This window comes from Nannobrachium achirus, assembly GCF_963921795.1.
Source record: "Nannobrachium achirus genome assembly, chromosome: 2".
Lineage (NCBI taxonomy): Eukaryota > Metazoa > Chordata > Actinopteri > Myctophiformes > Myctophidae > Nannobrachium > Nannobrachium achirus.
This window is the reverse complement of record NC_137811.1, coordinates 78,819,434-78,837,361: the sequence shown is the minus strand read 5'-3', so window position 1 is coordinate 78,837,361 and position 17,928 is coordinate 78,819,434. Positions and strand designations below refer to the sequence as shown.

The 17,928-nt window shown below is 41.8% G+C and overlaps 1 protein-coding gene across 1 annotated transcript in view; it reads right to left on the bottom strand.

Annotated features, from left to right (window-relative positions):
- The window catches only part of kmt2bb (lysine (K)-specific methyltransferase 2Bb), a gene marked incomplete at its 5' end in the record, with an annotated part of 107,280 nt that overhangs the window by 25,767 nt on the left and 63,585 nt on the right, over positions 1 to 17,928 (bottom strand). Inside the window, 8 exons of the mRNA XM_080744627.1 lie at positions 1,803 to 1,881; positions 2,483 to 2,600; positions 2,896 to 3,054; positions 6,391 to 6,528; positions 8,066 to 8,169; positions 10,832 to 11,070; positions 12,563 to 12,639; positions 16,685 to 16,795. Of these exons, the coding sequence (XP_080600753.1) occupies positions 1,803 to 1,881; positions 2,483 to 2,600; positions 2,896 to 3,054; positions 6,391 to 6,528; positions 8,066 to 8,169; positions 10,832 to 11,070; positions 12,563 to 12,639; positions 16,685 to 16,795 (1,025 nt within the window). The remainder of the gene's footprint in view (positions 1 to 1,802; positions 1,882 to 2,482; positions 2,601 to 2,895; positions 3,055 to 6,390; positions 6,529 to 8,065; positions 8,170 to 10,831; positions 11,071 to 12,562; positions 12,640 to 16,684; positions 16,796 to 17,928) is intronic.

The window sequence follows — 17,928 nt, the reverse complement described above, 5'->3', positions numbered from 1 at the left end:
ACACAGGACAGTGTTAAGCATCTCTACTGAACACAGGACAGTGTTAAGCACCTCTACTGAACACAGGACAGTGTTAAGCATCTCTACTGAACACAGGACAGTGTTAAGCAGACATCTCTACTGAACACAGGACAGTGTTAAGCATCTCTACTGAACACAGGACAGTGTTAAGCACCTCTACTGAACACAGGACAGTGTTAAGCATCTCTACTGAACACAGGACAGTGTTAAGCACCTCTACTGAACACAGGACAGTGTTAAGCATCTCTACTGAACACAGGACAGTGTTAAGCATCTCTACTGAACACAGGACAGTGTTAAGCACCTCTACTGAACACAGGACAGTGTTAAGCATCTCTACTGAACACAGGACAGTGTTAAGCACCTCTACTGAACACAGGACAGTGTTAAGCATCTCTACTGAACACAGGACAGTGTTAAGCATCTCTACTGAACACAGGACAGTGTTAAGCATCTCTACTGAACACAGGACAGTGTTAAGCATCTCTACTGAACACAGGACAGTGTTAAGCACCTCTACTGAACACAGGACAGTGTTAAGCATCTCTACTGAACACAGGACAGTGTTAAGCACCTCTACTGAACACTGTGTTAAGCATCTCTACTGAACACAGGACAGTGTTAAGCATCTCTACTGAACACAGGACAGTGTTAAGCACCTCTACTGAACACAGGACAGTGTTAAGCATCTCTACTGAACACAGGACAGTGTTAAGCATCTCTACTGAACACAGGACAGTGTTAAGCACCTCTACTGAACACAGGACAGTGTTAAGCACCTCTACTGAACACAGGACAGTGTTAAGCACCTCTACTGAACACAGGACAGTGTTAAGCATCTCTACTGAACACAGGACAGTGTTAAGCACCTCTACTGAACACAGGACAGTGTTAAGCATCTCTACTGAACACAGGACAGTGTTAAGCACCTCTACTGAACACAGGACAGTGTTAAGCATCTCTACTGAACACAGGACAGTGTTAAGCATCTCTACTGAACACAGGACAGTGTTAAGCATCTCTACTGAACACAGGACAGTGTTAAGCAGGCGTCTCGTTACTTTCCACCTCTACAGGGCAGTGCTCAGGAAAACGCTCTATAGCAGTGCTCAGCAACCTTTTTGAAATCCTGTGCCATGTTTTTACTTTCTAGATGGTCAGTGTGCCCTAACCCCAACCTTAACCCTAACCTTAACCTTAACCCTAACCCTAACCTTAACCCCAACCTTAACCCCAACCCCAACCTTAACCCTAACCCTAACCATGTCAGACATATTTTGATTGTCAGGACATGTTATAAGGACCCTCCTATCTCCCTGACTCCTCCCCAGTCAGAGTTCAGATTTTAATTAATGTAGAATTATGTGCAGGATGTCATTTGCTGCAAATTAGGTGACTTAGGTGATTTCATTGACTATGTTTAAACAATATTTGATTTTCAAATATGAATCCTCTTTCTCTCACTTCTGCCAGTGATCACACTGTGCATAAGGTTGCCCTGCCCGGGTGTATAGGGTTAGGGTTACACTGTGCCCTGGTGTAGAGGAAACAACTGTTTAAAACCTTTGATCAACACATCTACCTTTAGGACACTTTCTGACAACAGGGCTTAATCACAAACTATATGTTTTTTTCTCCATCTAATCTACACCAAATATCTTTGCCGATCTACAAGCTCAAGACACAACATCATGCAAAGCAGAGTCAGTTTGTAGAACTGCTATTTTCTCTGACAGATAATACTATAATGAAACATGGAGAGAAAACAAAGAGCAACTTACTGAAACCCCACAGGAAACAGTTTCCTTTTGCTAGCAGACAGCTCTGTGAGGACGCCCAGCTTCTCAATGTGTAAGGAGCCTGAAAAGCAACACATAATGTATGTTCAATAACTGTAGACTTATTATGTTCTAGAAGTACAACTAGTTAGTAGTGACATTAGGCTCAACTAGAAACAGTACAACTAGTTAGTAGTGACATTAGGCTCAACTAGAAACAGTACAACTAGTTAGTAGTGACATTATGTTCAACTAGAAACAGTACAACTAGTTAGAAGTGTAGTCTCCTGGGGTGCTGGGTTGCTGTCCGCTATGGAGCCTGGCTCTTTAGTAGACTGCTAACCAACAGGTTCGCCACCTGGTGCCTTGTGGCTTACGCTACACTAGTAACAGAGCAGGACACCAGAAGCCTGTGTTGAAACCAGAACCCTGTGTTGAAACCAGAACCCTGTGTTGAAACCAGAACCCTGGGTTGAAACCAGAACCCTGTGTTGAAACCAGAACCCTGTGTTGAAACCAGAACCCTGTGTTGAAACCAGAACCAGAACCCTGGGTTGAAACCAGAACCCTGTGTTGAAACCAGAACCCTGTGTTGAAACCAGAACCCTGGGTAGAAACCAGAACCCTGTGTTGAAACCAGAACCCTGTGTTGAAACCAGAAGCCTGCGTTGAGTTCCACTTACCGATCATCAACTTGATGGTTTCTGGTTCCAGTTCAGTCAGGAACTTCCTGCGTAGACTGATGGCCTCAAAGTCCACGTAAACCCTTCGATTCACCTCGAACCCATGACCGTTCACCATCTGTGGAAACACATTAAAACATGACCATTTACCATCTGTAGAAACACATTAAACCATGACCGTTCACCATCTGTAGAAACACATTAAACCATGACCATTTACCATCTGTAGAAACACATTAAACCATGACCGTTCACCATCTGTAGAAACACATTAAACCATGACCATTTACCATCTGTAAATACAATAAAACAATAAAAACATGACCATTTAGCATCTGTAGAAACACATAATAAACCATGTTCATTCATCGTCAATACTGTTGTGACAGTATTTTAACGGTAGTTTAACGTACCTTGCCACTCAGCAGGTGTCGGTGTTTGTGACAGTACACCTTCTTGTCGTCTTGGAACACACAGTGTCGGGAGCGAGCGCACATGAAGTGATAATTACTCTGACAGGAAGTCAGGCAGCAGCCCACCGTCGCCCCCGTCTGGCTGCAGCACTCACAGCGCTACAGGAAACAGGAAACACCACAGGAAGCAGTTAATATGACAGGAAGCAGTTAATACCACAGGAAGCAGTTAATACCACAGGAAACAGTTAATACCACAGGAAACAGTTAATATCACAGGAAACAGTTAATATCACAGGAAACAGTTAATATCACAGGAAGCAGTTAATACCACAGGAAACAGTTAATATCACAGGAAACAGTTAATATCACAGGAAACAGTTAATATCACAGGAAGCAGTTAATACCACAGGAAACAGTTAATATCACAGTAAACAGTTAATATCACTACGTTCAGTTTAAGATCAATCACAAAGCTCAGTTAAGAGCAGAAGATTTACACTCCAAACCATCGCTAGTAGGGTAGTAGGTAGTAGTAGTAGTAGTAGATGTGCTATCAGTGCATAACGGTGAACAAACTACAAAACCTTTACAAAAACAACAAACTACAAAACCAGGGGTTAAAGCAAAAAAAGCAAAAATTAAATAAAACTAGAAAAGAAAATTTCCAAGAAATTTTAAGTGTGCCTGCAGCTCGCTAAGTCTGTGCAACCTTGTGTAGCGGTTGGTGTTAGCATTAGCGTTACATTTTTTAACATTAGCATTTTTTGCATAAGCTTTAACATTATGGTTCTTCATATGACACCACCCACAGCCATTTCGACTAATTAGTGGCGTTTTGGCGCATTTTTGGCCGTTATTTATATAGTTTTTTGAGAAAAAAAAAATTTTGAGTAAAAAAAAATTTGAGAAAAAAAAATGTTTTGAGAAAAAAAAAATTGAGAAAAAAAAAATTGAGAAAAAAAAATTTTTTGAGAAAAAAAAAATTGAGAAAAAAATTTTTTTGAGAAAAAAAAATTTTTGAGAAAAAATTTTTTTTTGAGAAAAAAAAAATTTATGACACCAGCCGCGAGTCTGTACGACAAACGGTTCATGAGTTATAGAGGCACTTCCTGTTTGGCGAAGGACACTTCCTGTTACAGAGGGGGCGGGGCTTAATCAATTACAGCTCATCCCTATTGGCCGAAAAAAGACCAAAGTTGTGTGTGCATTTTAAAGTTTAAATCACGTTGCTAGGCAAAAGTATGGCAGAGTTATGTGGCGCCAAAGTTTCTGTTTTTTTTTCGGAGTCCCCCATTCAAAGTCAATGGGGGTTTTTGCGCATAGTTTTTTATGAATTACGTTGCCATGGTAACGCGGATCGGAAAGAAAAGTAATAGCACACCATTCCCGGCCGAGCCGCACATTTTGATGTATATATTGCGGGGGTGGCGTAAATCGTGCGGCATTTATTACGTGCTGAAATTTCCCCCATACTAAGTCAATGGGGTTTTTGGGCGTCGTTTTTTGCGAATTACGTCGCAATGGTAACGCGGATCGGAAAGAAAAGTAATAGCAACCTATTCCCGGCCGAGCCGCACGTTTTGATGTATACATTGCGGCGGTGGCGTAAATTGTGCGGCAGTTATTACGTGCAGAAATTTGCAAGAACATGACCGACCGACTTAAGTATGGCGGATTACAATAAGTGTTTTGCCATTGCTTTGCATGGCAGGCACACTTAATAAAAAATCCCAAGACTGACATTTATTTTCAGTCCAAATATGTGATTTTTTTAAACACGGCAAGCACAGCGCACACCAATATTTGGGGTTTTCCCCTGAAGTTCTGAACTGCCTTCACTGAAGTTCTGTTGTATTCTATGCTAGTGTGTCCAATTCAAACACTCATATCTTGAACTTATAACTGCTTTTTAGTTTGGAGGTCACTTGACTAGCGTTTTGTGACACTACTGTGTCACTAGAAAAATATTGTTCCTTCGAAACAATTGTGGGCTCGCTTCAAGCCGGAAAACAATGGCTATAAAAGCACAAAATGTCAAGATCGCAGGCAGTGCTCTCTTTGACGTTACTGACGTCAAAGATTGGTCCATTTTGTTCCAAAAATGTGTTATGCAAAAGTTGACCCGCTGGTGGCGCTATAACAGGCCAATGTGAGAAGGTTGGTATCTGTTCCTTGACCTATTGGGAATGTGCTTGCAAGATTTCACGCACATCCCAGGCTGTGTTCATGATTTGAGGTGTTTTTGGCTTTGGACACTTTATCGCTGCTTGCAGCTATATTTATTATTATTATTTTATAATTTTTTTGTGTGCACTTCATAGGCATGTTAGATAAAGGTCCTTAGATTGCGTGTAGAATGTTTCATGCAATTTGCAAAAAAAAATCTGTTTGAAGTTTGAATTTTCAGACGCTTCGTATAGCGCCCCCCTTTGGCCGATTGGAATAAAATTGGTTTCAGTGATACTTTGACTAACCCTCCACATCTTTGCCAAATGCCATGAACGTGTAACTTTGCATGTATGATTTAGAGGCCGAAGAATAATTTGCATAAAACCGCAATATATATTGAATTATTAAAAAATCATTATTTAACGTACAAACTTCTCACCACATAGCCTGTGTAGATATAGGTTCAAAGTTCATGTGAAAAAAGTTTTGTGCACTTGACGCGAAAATCCCAGGAGGAGATAGATTTTTACTGTTTTTCATATAATTCCGAATTGTGGGAGACCTAAAGGTCAGAGGTCAAAAGTTAGAGGGTAAAAGTTGTTCGGCATGAGGAGACGCATACGTGTATACAGGTTTCATGGCTGTATGTATAACACAGCATGAGCTATACCTGTTCAAAGATCGCACTTTCGAAGGCTTCCTACAGCACCACCATTTGGCCGATTGCTATAGAAAATAATAGCACACTTCGCCACTGTAAACTGAACACATTGATCTTTTTATTTTCATTTTCTCACTAAGTATGTAGGAGTAGAAAGGAACCGAAGTTTTTTGATACTTGCACTGACTGCCTGCCTAGTAAATAATGACAATATCTAAAGTGTGCTCGCCTTATAGGCGAGCCCACAATTAGCGCCACGGCCATCGCTACGCCTCCACCTTGTTTATTTACGGATCTGCATTGATCTGAGAAACAGTTGCTATGGAATCCTCCATGCTCATAACTTAGCAAGTTAGCAACTACTAAACCTTTAGAGAAAGACAAGAGTTAGCAACTACTAAACCTTTAGAGAAAGACAAGAGTTAGCAACTACTAAACCTTTAGAGAAAGACAAGAGTTAGCAACTACTAAACCTTTAGAGAAAGACAAGAGTTAACAACTACTAAACCTTTAGAGAAAGACAAGAGTTAGCAAACAGAAACACATGGAATCCAAGTAACAGAAGTCAGTGATGTGGACTTGAACCCACATCAATGACTGATGGGAAGAGTTCTAACCTGCCCATTAACACTGTGTACTCTGTAACAGAGTTAAACACTGACCATTAGACGCCCCCTGGTGACAGCACTGTGTACGTGCAGCAGAGAGCCGTTGTCCTCCTCAAAGACCTCCGCCGACCACAGACAGCAGTTGACGTGAGACCATTCATTCTGACCCAGATACAGCAGCCTGCCCGCCTCCTGCACACACACACACACACACACACACACACACACACACACACACACACACACACACACACACACACACACACACACACACACACACACACACACACAGATGAATGAGAGTCAATAAGGATGTGCATCCCTTCCTGTCTGAGGTTAATGAACTTCTCTTAAAACTTAAGTTGCAATCAATTATTCTCTTTGAAGGTCCGCGATGCCATGGTCTCCATAGACTTCCATGTAATTCATAGTGCACGGATCGTGCACGCACATCCCTAGATGATGCACCACGTGTGTGCACACTGTTCACAGCTTTCAAACAAAAAAATATGCTTGGAAATCCGTTCAGGCATTCATGATTTAGCAGCCATTATGTTTTCTTCAGATGTAAACAAACATGGCTGCCATGTTTGAAAGAATGGGTTGGTATGGGGGTTAATAAAGCAATAAGCCACAAGAGGCGAGTGGTTACCGGGGGAGTATACACCGGCTGAGAGGCGTTGGGAAACACGAGGCGTCAGCCGAGTGTTTCCGACCCTCTCAGCATTGCATTATTTAAAGAAAAAAGTACACTTCTCCGCCACCAGGAAGAGACATTTCCTTGCGTTTACCAGCAGGAACGGGACTTACGGAAGCCAGTGTGTGTTTACAAAGTCACGTCATTCTTTTTGCCAAAAAATAGGGAAACAACACTTGTGTTAGATCAGTCTCATGTTAAGAAGTTAAGAACCATATTCGATCCATACACATGTTTATTTTCATCCAGATTTAGCTGCTATGTGGGTGAACATCACATCAAAAACGCTAGCATAGCAACCTAAGCTAAACAGCCGAGTGGTGCCTGGAGAATAGAGGGCGCTTGTTGCCTTTACAGTTTAGGGTTAAGTTAAGTTCTTACATTAGGCTTGGCGTCTCCATATTTCCCACACAGTGAACACTGTCTCTCATCATCCTTGGTTAGGTTTAGGTTAAGGTTTAGGTTTAGGTTAAGGGTTAGGTTAAGGGTTAGGGTTAGGTTTAGGTTAAGGTTTAGGTTAAGGGTTAGGTTAGGGTCTTACATTAGGCTTGGCGTCTCCATATTTCCCACACAGAGAACACTGTCTCTCATCATCCTTGGTTAGGTTAAGGTTTAGGTTAAGGGTTAGGTTAAGGTTAAGGGTTAGTGTTAGGGTCTTACATTAGGTTTGGCGTCTCCATATTTCCCACACAGAGAACACTGTCTCTCATCATCCTTGGTTAGGTTTAGGTTTAGGGTTAGGTTTAGGTTAAGGTTTAGGTTTAGGTTAAGGGTTAGGTTAGGGTCTTACATTAGGTTTGGCGTCTCCATATTTCCCACACAGTGAACATTGTCTCTCATCATCCTTGGTTAGGTTTAGGTTTAGGGTTAGGTTTAGGTTAAGGGTTAGGTTAGGGTCTTACATTAGGTTTGGCGTCTCCATATTTCCCACACAGTGAACATTGTCTCTCATCATCCTTGGTTAGGTTTAGGTTTAGGGTTAGGTTTAGGTTAAGGTTTAGGTTTAGGTTAAGGGTTAGGTTAGGGTCTTACATTAGGTTTGGCGTCTCCATATTTCCCACACAGTGAACATTGTCTCTCATCATCCTTGGTCCACCCTGTGTCCAGATCAGCCTTGGACAGCCGGCCACGTTTACCTAGGAAAACAATAACACAATGAAACATTAACACACACACACACACACACACACACACACACACACACACACACACACACACACACACACACACACACACACACACACACACACACACACACACACACACACACACACACACACACACACACACACACACACCTCAACAGGGTCTGAAAATGTCCAAAAAATAAATCAAAGCGAAAGATGAAAGAAATTGCTTCCAAAAATCATCTACCAGTATTGCATCACCGTGTGATTAAAGGAGTAGTTCACCACTTTTCAACCTATCTTCATATAATAGGTCCTCACTAATGTTCATAATAAAATTGTGAAGTCTTGATCCAAGTCTCTTAGGAGAGCTGTGGGAAGTTCAGTGTGAGTTTGTATTGGATTCGGCGGCTTCTCGCGGGCCGATGTAAACAGAATCGCGGCCCCGGGCCTGGATGGAAATTTAGACCGGGGCTTCGCTGAGGCCTCCGATTAATTAATTCATTTTATTAAAAAAGCCGGACTAGATCGGGATCGGCACCCCGGAATACTTCACGCCGCCGACAGTATAGATTGAGTTTTTTTGGGGGGGGCTCTAAACTTTATTTTAAACCATTTTCAATGGAATAAATCGTCAGACCATCTAGACTCGGTCGTTGGGAAGCGTAGGACGAGCCAGGACCACCCACATCTCTACAAGCAGCTCAGGGTAAGTAAAATAGCATACAAAATATTGTATTGTATTGAAAAAAAGCCGGACTTGTTCGGGATAGGCACTATTAGGGTTAAAAAATATTGTTAAAAAAACAAACAAAAAAAAAACGGTCAAATGATGATGTCAAAAAGACAATGGATTTCAAGTCATGTTTTGATATGACAGATGTCTGAATGAGGAGCTGCGCTGCCTCCTGGGTGAGGAAGGGTCTGATTTTACGGATGTTATAGAGTGTGAACCTACAGGACCGGGTGACTGATGCAATGTGTGCCTTGAATGATAGCTGGCTTTCCAGGACCACACCAAGGTTTCTAGCAGTAGGAACCAAAGTCACCAATGCATTCTCTATGGAAATAGTGAGATCTTGCATGGGGCAAGACTTAGCTGGGAAGAAGAGATGCAGGAACGCCTACTGAGTGGCAAAATAAACTACTTTCTGGCCTTGACAGACCAGACATCCGAACAGTAAAGTCCTGTCTGATTGCATTAAACCAGTGTTTCTCAAACTTTTTTCTGCATGGGCACGCTTTTCATGTCCCAAGAATCCATGGGCACACCAACATAATACGGGGGTGTAAATATCCTCACTGTCGGGAAGAAACCTTGTATCTCCAAGTTTCAAATGTGTATGTTTCTTCACAAAGTAAAGCCCTGCTTCATCATACAAGGCTGTCGCACAACAGCATATCTACAAGCACACGTTGTGTGCTTGTAGATTTGCTGTTTTCACTAGTTTAAATCATTTTTAAAATGATAAATACAATACTGGCTTTCAAGCAGTTTCAAGGGGCACACTTGACCCTTCTCAGGGGCACACCAAAGGTCCCCAGGACCAGTGGTTGAGAAACACTGCATTAAACAACGTTAAACTCACTTTGCCATTCACTTTATGCATGCACATCCCCTCTATTTCCTCAAACACTAGTAAGTTACTGGAGTTTAGACAACATTACAACAATCACACTGGAGTTCAGACTCACTGAATGCTTCCTAACATTACAACAACTGGAGTTCAGACTGAATGCTTCCTAACATTACAACAACTGGAGTTCAGACTGAATGCTTCCTAACATTACAACAACTGGAGTTCAGACTGAATGCTTCCTAACATTACAACAACTGGAGTTCAGACTGAATGCTTCCTAACATTACAACAACTGGAGTTCAGACTCAGTGAATGCCTCCTAACATTACAACAACTGGAGTTCAGACTCACTGAATGCTTCCTAACATTACAACAACTGGAGTTCAGACTCAGTGAATGCTTCCTAACATTACAACAACTGGAGTTCAGACTGAATGCTTCCTAACATTACAACAACTGGAGTTCAGACTGAGTGCTTCCTAACATTACAACAACTGGAGTTCAGACTCAGTGAATTCTTCCTAACATTACAACAACTGGAGTTCAGACTGAGTGCTTCCTAACATTACAACAACTGGAGTTCAGACTCAGTGAATGCTTCCTAACATTACAACAACTGGAGTTCAGACTCAGTGAATGCTTCCTAACATTACAACAACTGGAGTTCAGACTCAGTGAATGCTTCCTAACATTACAACAACTGGAGTTCAGACTGAATGCTTCCTAACATTACAACAACTGGAGTTCAGACTGAGTGCTTCCTAACATTACAACAACTGGAGTTCAGACTCAGTGAATGCTTCCTAACATTACAACAACTGGAGTTCAGACTGAGTGCTTCCTAACATTACAACAACTGGAGTTCAGACTCAGTGAATGCTTCCTAACATTACAACAACTGGAGTTCAGACTCAGTGAATGCTTCCTAACATTACAACAACTGGAGTTCAGACTCAGTGAATGCTTCCTAACATTACAACAACTGGAGTTCAGACTCAGTGAATGCTTCCTAACATTACAACAACTGGAGTTCAGACTCACTGAATGCTTCCTAACATTACAACAACCACAACAGTTTTTAATGTATTCACCTTTGAACTTGAGCCTCAGAGCTCTGCTGCTCTTCAAGTGGTTTCTGTTGGAGGCTTCACTGGTCAGCGGCGAGGACACCTCTTCCTGCTTGATCTCTATGAGGGGCACCTTGTTCCCCCCCAGAGGGACCCCCAGGGGGGTCCCCAGGGGGACCCTGGCTCTCTGCTCCTCCCTCTCACGCCACTGGGCGTACACGTGCTCCGTGGTGGGGGGCTGGACGGCCTGGGACAGCGCCCCCCTGTGGGGAAAAGGAGGAAGACGGATGAATGGATGGATTTGAGTTCTTTCATTTGTTTGCAGAGACCCTGCCGTTCCCTCAGACTCCTGCAGGACAAAAGAACACCTTCTGTGGAACTTGGATGTTAAAGATGGGTGCGTTCAGAGCAGAGATCAGCAGGACAACAGAACCTCCAGGCTTTGGACAAACACTTCATGGAGACTAAGGGCTGAAAACACCAAGTTGGCTTGCCTAAAAATACTTCCAACCGGCCAAGTTGAAAATATCTTTATTTACAGTTACAGTTACATGGTGATATCTCTAGTGAGGATTTAAACACAGGGTAACTTACATGGTGATATCTCTAGTGAGGATTTAAACACAGGGTAACTTACATGGTGATATCTCTAGTGAGGATCTAAACACAGGGTAACTTACATGGTGATATCTCTAGTGAGGATCTAAACACAGGGTAACTTACATGGTGATATCTCTAGTGAGGATCTAAACACAGGGTAACTTACATGGTGATATCTCTAGTGAGGATCTAAACACAGGGTAACTTACATGGTGATATCTCTAGTGAGGATTTAAACACAGGGTAACTTACGTGGTGATATCTCTAGTGAGGATCTAAACACAGGGTAACTTACATGGTGATATCTCTAGTGAGGATCTAAACACAGGTTAACTTACATGGTGATATCTCTAGTGAGGATCTAAACACAGGGTAACTTACATGGTGATATCTCTAGTGTGGATCTAAACACAGGGTAACTTACATGGTGATATCTCTAGTGAGGATTTAAACACAGGGTAACTTACATGGTGATATCTCTAGTGAGGATTTAAACACAGGGTAACTTACATGGTGATATCTCTAGTGAGGATTTAAACACAGGGTAACTTACATGGTGATATCTCTAGTGAGGATTTAAACACAGGGTAACTTACATGGTGATATCTCTAGTGAGGATTTAAACACAGGGTAACTTACATGGTGATATCTCTAGTGAGGATTTAAACACAGGGTAACTTACATGGTGATATCTCTAGTGAGGATCTAAACACAGGGTAACTTACATGGTGATATCTCTAGTGAGGATTTAAACACAGGGTAACTTACATGGTGATATCTCTAGTGAGGATTTAAACACAGGGTAACTTACGTGGTGATATCTCTAGTGAGGATTTAAACACAGGGTAACTTACATGGTGATATCTCTAGTGAGGATTTAAACACAGGGTAACTTACATGGTGATATCTCTAGTGAGGATTTAAACACAGGGTAACTTACATGGTGATATCTCTAGTGAGGATTTAAACACAGGGTAACTTACGTGGTGATATCTCTAGTGAGGATCTAAACACAGGGTAACTTACGTGGTGATATCTCTAGTGAGGATCTAAACACAGGGTAACTTACGTGGTGATATCTCTAGTGAGGATTTAAACACAGGGTAACTTACGTGGTGATATCTCTAGTGAGGATTTAAACACAGGGTAACTTACGTGGTGATATCTTTGGTGCGAGGATCCCAGACTTTTGGATCTTGACTGTTGAACCAGTTGAAGACTTCTTCTAGAAGCTGATAAAACAGAAACAGAATTAATTACTTCTGGAGGATGATTAAACAGATTTAATGAATTACTTCTAGAGGTTGATTTAACAGAATGATGAAACAGACTTAAAGGACCTACACCATGAATTTTCACTTTTTCTATTTTAAAACCTTTTTTTGGGGTCCCCACTGGCACCTTCTATCCTCACAAAGTCCTATTTCTGTACATTGTGTCTTTCTCTGGTTTTGGGAAGACAGAGATGAAAAGCTTTCCACGGGTTCTCAGAACAGTGCTGTTCTGAGAGTTGACGCATGTGACGTCACACGCGTTTCCCGTTTTTTTTTTCAGAGTCAAAAAAAAATTTTTTTTTCAAATTTTTTTTTTCTCAAAAATCTTTTTTTTCAAAACTTTTTTTTTTCAAAAACTGTCAAAAAGTCAAAAGAATGTTAAAAAAAATTTTTTTTTCAAAAATACTTTTTTTCAAAAAACTTTTTTTTTTCAAAAAACCTTTTTTTTCAAAAACTTTTTTTTTCAAAAAACTTTTTTTTCAAAAACTTTTTTTCAAAACAATTTTTTTCAAAAAACCCCACTAGATGCGCCCCTGAGCAAACAGAGGCCGTTTTGGTATTGCAGCTGGAGAGCCTCATTATAGTAGAGCTAGAACAAACAAAAATAATGGTCAGAGTGTTTGTTGAGGGTTAAAACCTGTCTAAGACTCAATTTTGAGCATATATTTATACAAAAAATATAGTTTTAAAAGCATGGTGTAGGCCCTTTAATAAATTCAGTCAGAGTCAAATCTAGTCGGGGGCGTTAGGGAGATGACATGGTAATTTTGTGCTAATTAGTCTAAAAGCGCCACATTTTGCACAGATGTAGCCCAGGGCATGCTCTAATTATTTAGCTAGGGCGCCCGAGTCTGTGACCTTTGGGGTCGCCACAGCGGCCAAATCAAGTTCGGCTCCCATCGACTTTCTATACAGGAGGAAAATACCCAGAGAAACACTTTTTTTCCTGGGTATTTAAATTTAGACCGGGAACGCAAAATGCATTTTTACCTTTCAGGCCGGGAACGCAAAATGCGTTTCCTGTAGTTTTTACCCTCTTCTGGTCTCGTGGCCAATGAAATGCATCAGGAGGCGATGACATATGCTTCCCTGACTACCGCAAAGCATTCTGGGATTATATATATATTTTTTGGCTTTACATAACTTGTCGGAGAATCCCAATTTACAATGGCAACAAGAACAGCTTCTCATAGCGGCGAAATGGAAGACGCGTTGAGCGAAGGCAAACCGGACCCGCTGGAATTGGCATTGTTACGTGAAATGTTTGAAAACGACGACGACGATGAAGAAGTGTTTCATGGATTTCATTAGGACTGGATAACTTTTCACGGACGCACTTTGACACGGCTAGTTTCAGAGACCAACTCTTTGCAGCACAGAGTCAACCCCAAACTCCAGAACAACAGATTTGCAGCTATCTGGAGGTAATAACACTTATAGAATGATTATGATGATATGGTTCATTCATTCACATACACAGACGCACACACACACTATCTGGAGGTAATAACACTTATAGAATGATTATGATGATATGGTTCATTCATTCACATACACAGGCGCACACACAGGAGGTAATAACACTTATAGAATGATTATGATGATATGGTTCATTCATTCACACACACACACACACACACACACACACACACACACACACACACACACACACACACACACACACATATAATAATAATGACAAATGTCGCTCCCAGATTTACCGTTATAACAACAAAAAATGAATTATTCAATATCAAGGTTTTGTTGCTTGTTGTTTCTTGTCAAAGTGGTGGCCTGGTGTAAGGCAGGGGTGCCCACATTCTTTGAGGTGAGATCTACTTTTAAAATGACTCAACATGATCTACCCATCCAACATGTTTAAAATGACTGTCTCAACATGATCTACCCATCCAACATGTTTAAAATGACTGTCTCAACATGATCTACCCATCCAACATGTTTAAAATGACCGTCTCAACATGATCTACTCATCCAACATGTTTAAAATGACTGTCTCAACATGATCTACTCATCCAACATGTTTAAAATGACTATCTCAACATGATCTACTCATCCAACATGTTTAAAATGACTATCTCAACATGATCTACCCATCCAACACGTTTAAAATGACCGTCTCAACATGATCTACTCATCCAACATGTTTAAAATGACCGTCTCAACATGATCTACTCATCCAACATGTTTAAAATGACTGTCTCAACATGATCTACTCATCCAACATGTTTAAAATTACTGTCTCAACATGATCTACCCATCCAACACGTTTAAAATGACTGTCTCAACATGATCTACCCATCCAACATGTTTAAAATGACTGTCTCAACATGATCTACCCATCCAACATGTTTAAAATGACTGTCTCAACATGATCTACCCATCCAACATGTTTAAAATGACCGTCTCAACATGATCTACTCATCCAACATGTTTAAAATGACCGTCTCAACATGATCTACTCATCCAACATGTTTAAAATGACCGTCTCAACATGATCTACCCATCCAACATGTTTAAAATGACCATCTCAACATGATCTACTCATCCAACATGTTTAAAATGACCGTCTCAACATGATCTACCCATCCAACATGTTTAAAATGACCGTCTCAACATGATCTACTCATCCAACATGTTTAAAATGACTGTCTCAACATGATCTACCCATCCAACATGTTTAAAATGACCATCTCAACATGATCTACTCATCCAACATGTTTAAAATGACTAGCTCAACATGATCTACCCATCCAACATGTTTAAAATGACTGGCTCAACATGATCTACCCATCCATCATGTTTAAAATGACTGTCTCAACATGATCTACTCATCCAACATGTTTAAAATGACTGTCTCAACATGATCTACTCATCCAACATGTTTAAAATGACTGTCTCAACATGATCTACTCATCCAACATGTTTAAAATGACTGTCTCAACATGATCTACCCATCCAACATGTTTAAAATGACTATCTCAACATGATCTACTCATCCAACATGTTTAAAATGACTGTCTCAACATGATCTACCCATCCAACATGTTTAAAATGACTGTCTCAACATGATCTACCCATCCAACATGTTTAAAATGACTATCTCAACATGATCTACCCATCCAACATGTTTAAAATGACTATCTCAACATGATCTACCCATCCAACATGTTTAAAATGACTATCTCAACATGATCTACCCATCCAACATGTTTAAAATGACTGTCTCAACATGATCTACCCATCCAACATGTTTAAAATGACTATCTCAACATGATCTACCCATCCAACATGTTTAAAATGACTATCTCAACATGATCTACCCTCCACAATGTTTTAGCTGAGGGCCTGAGGGGGGCTTTGGAACAGCAGCACTGGTGTTACATTTTAGACAAACACAATTACTGTAAGGGGGAAATACATGGGAAATACTGGGGGAAATGTCTTCATCCCATTCTGTATAGTAGGATCGAGCCAGGGTTAGGGGTTAGGGGTTAGGGTTAAGGTAGTAGATGGTACCTTAAGGTAGTAGGATCGAGCCAGGGTTAGGGGTTAGGGTTAAGGTAGTAGATGGTACCTTAAGGTAGTAGGATCGAGCCAGGGTTAGGGGTTAGGGGTTAGGGTTAAGGTAGTAGATGGTACCTTAAGGTAGTAGGATCGAGCCAGGGTTAGGGGTTAGGGTAGGGGTTAGGGTTAAGGTAGTAGATGGTACCTTAAGGTAGTAGGATCGAGCCAGGGTTAGGGGTTAGGGTAGGGGGTAGGGGTTAGGGTTAAGGTAGTAGATGGTACCTTAAGGTAGTAGGATCGAGCCAGGGTTAGGGTAGGGGTTAGGGGTTAGGGTTAAGGTAGTAGATGGTACCTTAAGGTAGTAGGATCGAGCCAGGGTTAGGGTAGGGGTTAGGGTTAAGGTAGTAGATGGTACCTTAAGGTAGTAGGATCGAGCCAGGGTTAGGGTAGGGGTTAGGGTTAAGGTAGTAGATGGTACCTTAAGGTAGTAGGATCGAGCCAGGGCCGTGGGTCTCTCCTCCTCAGGAAGATGGTCTTCCAGCTCCAGTTGTCTCCTCACCACCTGGACCACGTCTTCATGGAAGGTTTTCTGGAATATACATATATATATATAGATCTAATATATATATAGATCTATAAACACCTGGACCACAGATCTATATACACCTGGACCACAATACTAGATCTATATACACCTGAACCACAATACTAGATCTATATACACCTAGTTTGTTTTGAAGCGTCATCCCTAAACCTGTCCTGTACCGCTTGTCTTTCTTTCTTTCTTTGCAAGGACGCACTGTGATTGGCCAGTACGCTTGTGCAAGGACGCACTGTGATTGGCCAGTACGCTTGTGCAAGGACGCACTGTGATTGGCCAGTACGCTTGTGCAAGGACTCGTTGTGATTGGCCAGTACGCTTGTGCAAGGATGCGCTATGATTGGCCAGTAGCCACTTTGAGCAGCGGTTGGGGAAAACTCTCGCCAAAACATTGATTTACTGGAACGGCGCTGATTTGGCTCAAGGAACGCCACAATGTTCAGCACGTCAACACGCTCGCTGGGTTAGCATCAAGGAACGCCACAATGTTCAGCACGTCAACACGCTCGCTGGGTTAGCATCAAGGAACGCCACAATGTTCAGCACGTCAACACGCTCGCTGGGTTAGCATCAAGGAACGCCACAATGTTCAGCACGTCAACACGCTCGCTGGGTTAGCATCAAGGAACGCCACAATGTTCAGCACGTCAACACGCTCGCTGGGTTAGCATCAAGGAACGCCACAATGTTCAGCACGTCAACACGCTCGCTGGGTTAGCATCAAGGAACGCCACAATGTTCAGCACGTCAACACGCTCGCTGGGTTAGCATCAAGGAACGCCACAATGTTCAGCACGTCAACACGCTCGCTGGGTTAGCATCAAGGAACGCCACAATGTTCAGCACGTCAACACGCTCGCTGGGTTAGCATCAAGGAACGCCACAATGTTCAGCACGTCAACACGCTCGCTGGGTTAGCATCAAGGAACGCCACAATGTTCAGCACGTCAACACGCTCGCTGGGTTAGCATCAAGGAACGCCACAATGTTCAGCACGTCAACACGCTAGCTGGGTTAGCATCAAGGAACACCACGATGTTCAGCACGTCAACACGCTCGCTGGGTTAGCATCAAGGAACGCCACAATGTTCAGCACGTCAACACGCTCGCTGGGTTAGCAT